The sequence below is a fragment of the Anopheles cruzii genome, unplaced genomic scaffold (genome assembly GCF_943734635.1).
Source record: "Anopheles cruzii unplaced genomic scaffold, idAnoCruzAS_RS32_06 scaffold02306_ctg1, whole genome shotgun sequence".
Taxonomy (NCBI): domain Eukaryota; kingdom Metazoa; phylum Arthropoda; class Insecta; order Diptera; family Culicidae; genus Anopheles; species Anopheles cruzii.
Window position 1 is genome coordinate 1 of NW_026455891.1, and position 3,383 is coordinate 3,383.

Consider the following 3,383-nt stretch of genomic DNA (forward strand, 5'->3'; position numbering starts at 1 on the left):
CGTGCCTATGCCCTCGCCGGGCATCCCTAATTCTATGCCCTTGCCGGGCCGGGTATTGTTTCGGGGTAGCTTGGGATCGGCTATTACTACCACGTCACCGATGGCAGCCGCTAACGGCGTCGCTAGATTGTCCGGGTTCATTTTAAGCTTAGTGGACAGTAAAATCGCAGCCACGCGCACGAAGTCGAGAACGAAGCGCGAAGTGGTCGCCGTAAACATGCTCGACGCCGTCAGCAGCATAGCATAGTCGAAGACAAACTCGCCGCTCATGATCGAACCGATGGTGGACGCAAAGATAGACACAATGAACGCCGCCACGATCGCTTGGGGCCGCATAACGGCGGGCACGCTAGGGGAGCAGCTTCTCGCCAGCCCGGAGAGGTGGCGAGACATCGCTCGGGGGTGCCGGGAAATAATGGAGGTGCTGCGCGCTGGATGGGACGCGCACCGAGGGAGGCCAACACGGGCAACGCAACCCCGCCCGTGAAAACGGGCTGAGGAGGAGGAGCACAAGCGCCCAGGCGCCAGGCGTTATAGCTCGACCGTCGAGCTAAGCAGCCCCCCCAAGGATAGAACCTCGCGAGGCCGAATCCAGGGGGGGTGAAGTTGTGCTGTGTTTAGTGTATAAGTGTTATGTAATGTTAAAAATAAATACACTAAACACTCAATGTTTAAAAAAAAAAAAAAAAAAAAAAAAAAAAAAACGATCGCTTGCACCTGTACCAGCGCTATGTTGCCAAGGACCATTCCGCCGCTCGGGTGGTTGGGATCACCACCACCTCCGACCGCATCTCTTCCTGCCGCGTCACCATCGCCATCGCCACTGGCATTGTCCAGCTGCGCCCGCTTCGCCACGGCCATCGCGTCATCACCCCCGCCGACATCCAGACCAGCCAGGCTGCCGGTCCCGGTACTGCTGATACCGCCCCGGTGGTCCGTCTCCGACGATGCGATCGACGTCGTGATGATCGAGGTTGGTGAACCGCTCGCCGATAATGGATGATTCGGAGACTCGTCCGCTCCATCACCGTTGTTGCCTTCGTCACTCCGAGACTGAGCTGCTACTACGTTCTGCCTCTGGTTGGTGCCTCCACAGACGGTCCATCCTAGGCGGGACTTGACCGCTACCGGCGTGTTTGCTGCGCCCTCTCGACATTTCATTACCAGCCCTACTTGAAGGTGCCCAATTCCGATGAGGAGTCTTGGGCGGGCATTTGAGTACGTGTCCAGTGGCAGGCCCCGCAGGTGGGGGTAATGGGCTTGTAGGGCTTTGCCGTCGAGCGATTGCTCCGGCAGGTCCAGTTTCCGCACCGTCTTCACTCCGGCCAGAGTATACTGGTGCCCCTGTAGCTTGCCCGACACCGTCAGTGTCACGCTGCGCGATGCCTTCTCCACGCGAGTGACCCCACCCGTCCATTGTAGGTGTAGGGGCTGGCTGGGCCCCTCGAGGCCGAGTTCATCAGCGAGCCCGTCCTCCACCAGCGTGAAGGACGACCCTTCGTCCACGAAGGCCACTGCCGTAACCGGTCCGCTCTTACCGTATAGTGTGACGGGATGGTACCGAAACCGGGGGCTGGCATTGCAATCCTCACAGGTTTGAACGCAGTGCGTTGCGTGCTCTCCTGCGGCTGACGACGGCTCGCTAGCGGTGGCCACCGTAGGCGTTCCTTCGCGGTGCAGTAGGGCGTGGTGTTGTTCCGTACACCCCTGGCTGCCACATGACCGAGCTGTGCATGGGCCCTTATGCCGACGCAGGCAAACGAAGCACAGGCGACTCGCCCTGGCGACCTTCCACCGGTCCTCTATGCTCGTGTTGATGAAGCGGCCGCATCGATCTACCGCACGGCATACCCCTCCGCAACCGGCACACGTATTTGCCGGCGGAGTGGGCGTGCGGTTTGGTGAGGCCGTTCTGGGAGCGGGGAGCGGTCCCTGGCGTGTGGCCTGACTCTCCGATCTCATCTCCGGCGGTGAGTCCTTGCTTTGTGTCCAGGAGAGGGGGCTGAGGGTTTCTGCTGTCGCGTACAGCCATCGGCTGAATGTGGTAAGGTTCGACGCCTCTCCAGGCGACTGCATCACCCACATTTGCTGCAGCGAGATGGGCAACTTCCCCAGCAACTGGTGTAATAGGGTGCTGTTGTGGCAGTACTCCTGTGCCCCGCAAATTCCGATATTTTCTACGCAGTTCTGCACCGCTACCGCGAAGTCGATGAGCGCCTCCCATTGTCCTTCCCGGACCGGCGGCAGTCGGTTCATCTTTTCGGTGAGCAGGTGCACTATCCGCAGGGGGTGACCGAAGCGCATCTTCAGCGTGGCGATCACTCTTTCCACGTTGTCGGGGTGAAGTAGGAGGCACCTCACCGTCTCGAGCGCCTTCCCGCGCAAGCTCCTCTCCAACCGCATGAGGTTTTCGTCTGCGGTGAAGCCACACCTCAGTGTGCTTCGGTTGAAGGAGGCGAGGAAGGTAGGCCACTGTTCCACGTTGCCGTCGAAAACGGGTAACTCCTTCGAGGCGGCACCTTGTCGCGCGGCCACCTGTGACCGCGACAGTTGGAGTTCGCCCGCTGAGTCTCCCCAGTTGTCGTAAAATTCCGGGTCGGTAGCCATCCGGATCGCGGTTGAGCTGGCTGGCGGCCGACGGGCTGGCTCAGCCGGGCTCTCTCGGGGGCTCTCTCGGGGACTCGGGCAGTGACGCACTGGGTGCCGTGGTACGCTGGCCCGGTCGCTCGTGTTCGTTCGCGACGAGACGGGTACGGATGATTTACCCTCTAACAGTGTGTGTTGTCGCTCACGGAGCTCGTCCAGCCGTCTCTGGAACTCTCTCTGCTGCAGCTGGATTTCTCTTTCTAGGAGCTCCAGCTCCAGCAGCTTCCTTTCGTTGGCCTCGCGTTGCTGAGTGCTTGTCGAGCCTCCCACGCTCAGCGCGATCTTCGGCGTGGGTGCTCTCGCGCTCAGCGCTGGCCGCTGTTTTGGGGTCAGCGCCCCGAGCTGTCCCTGCGGCGGCGTCTTAACCTTGCCCGCTTTCCTGCGGGTTCTTCGTGGTCCTTTTGGCGCCTTCGCCGGGGGTGCTTGCGCCTCTGCCGAGTGCGGTGTCGTCGCGCTCGCCTTCGCACTCGTTCCACTCGCCTTTGCACTTGTTCCGGCCTTCGCCGCACTGCCCGGGAGATCGTCACTTCCCGCCATCGCTTCCAATTTTAAACTTCGCGCGCGAACTCACTAAGCGTACGCACTATCGTTTGCCCTTACCGGGACTTGGTTCGTTTTCCCTTGCCGGGTTTTGATTTGTTTTACCTTTGAGTGTTACTAAACACTCTCGGATATAATTTTGAGTGTTGGTAATAGTCAAACACCGCGACCGTTCCGTATCTTGAAGTCCTTTATTA

At 60.0% G+C, this 3,383-nt stretch overlaps 1 protein-coding gene across 1 annotated transcript; it reads right to left on the reverse strand.

Annotated features, from left to right (window-relative positions):
- Window positions 1-1,028: 1,028 nt before the first annotated feature.
- On the reverse strand, window positions 1,029-1,509 carry LOC128276737 (uncharacterized; the record flags this gene model as incomplete). The annotated part of the gene is made up of 1 exon (XM_053015197.1): window positions 1,029-1,509. A coding segment is annotated over one exon (481 nt), but the record flags the coding sequence as incomplete, so codon positions are not given.
- Window positions 1,510-3,383: the final 1,874 nt, after the last annotated feature.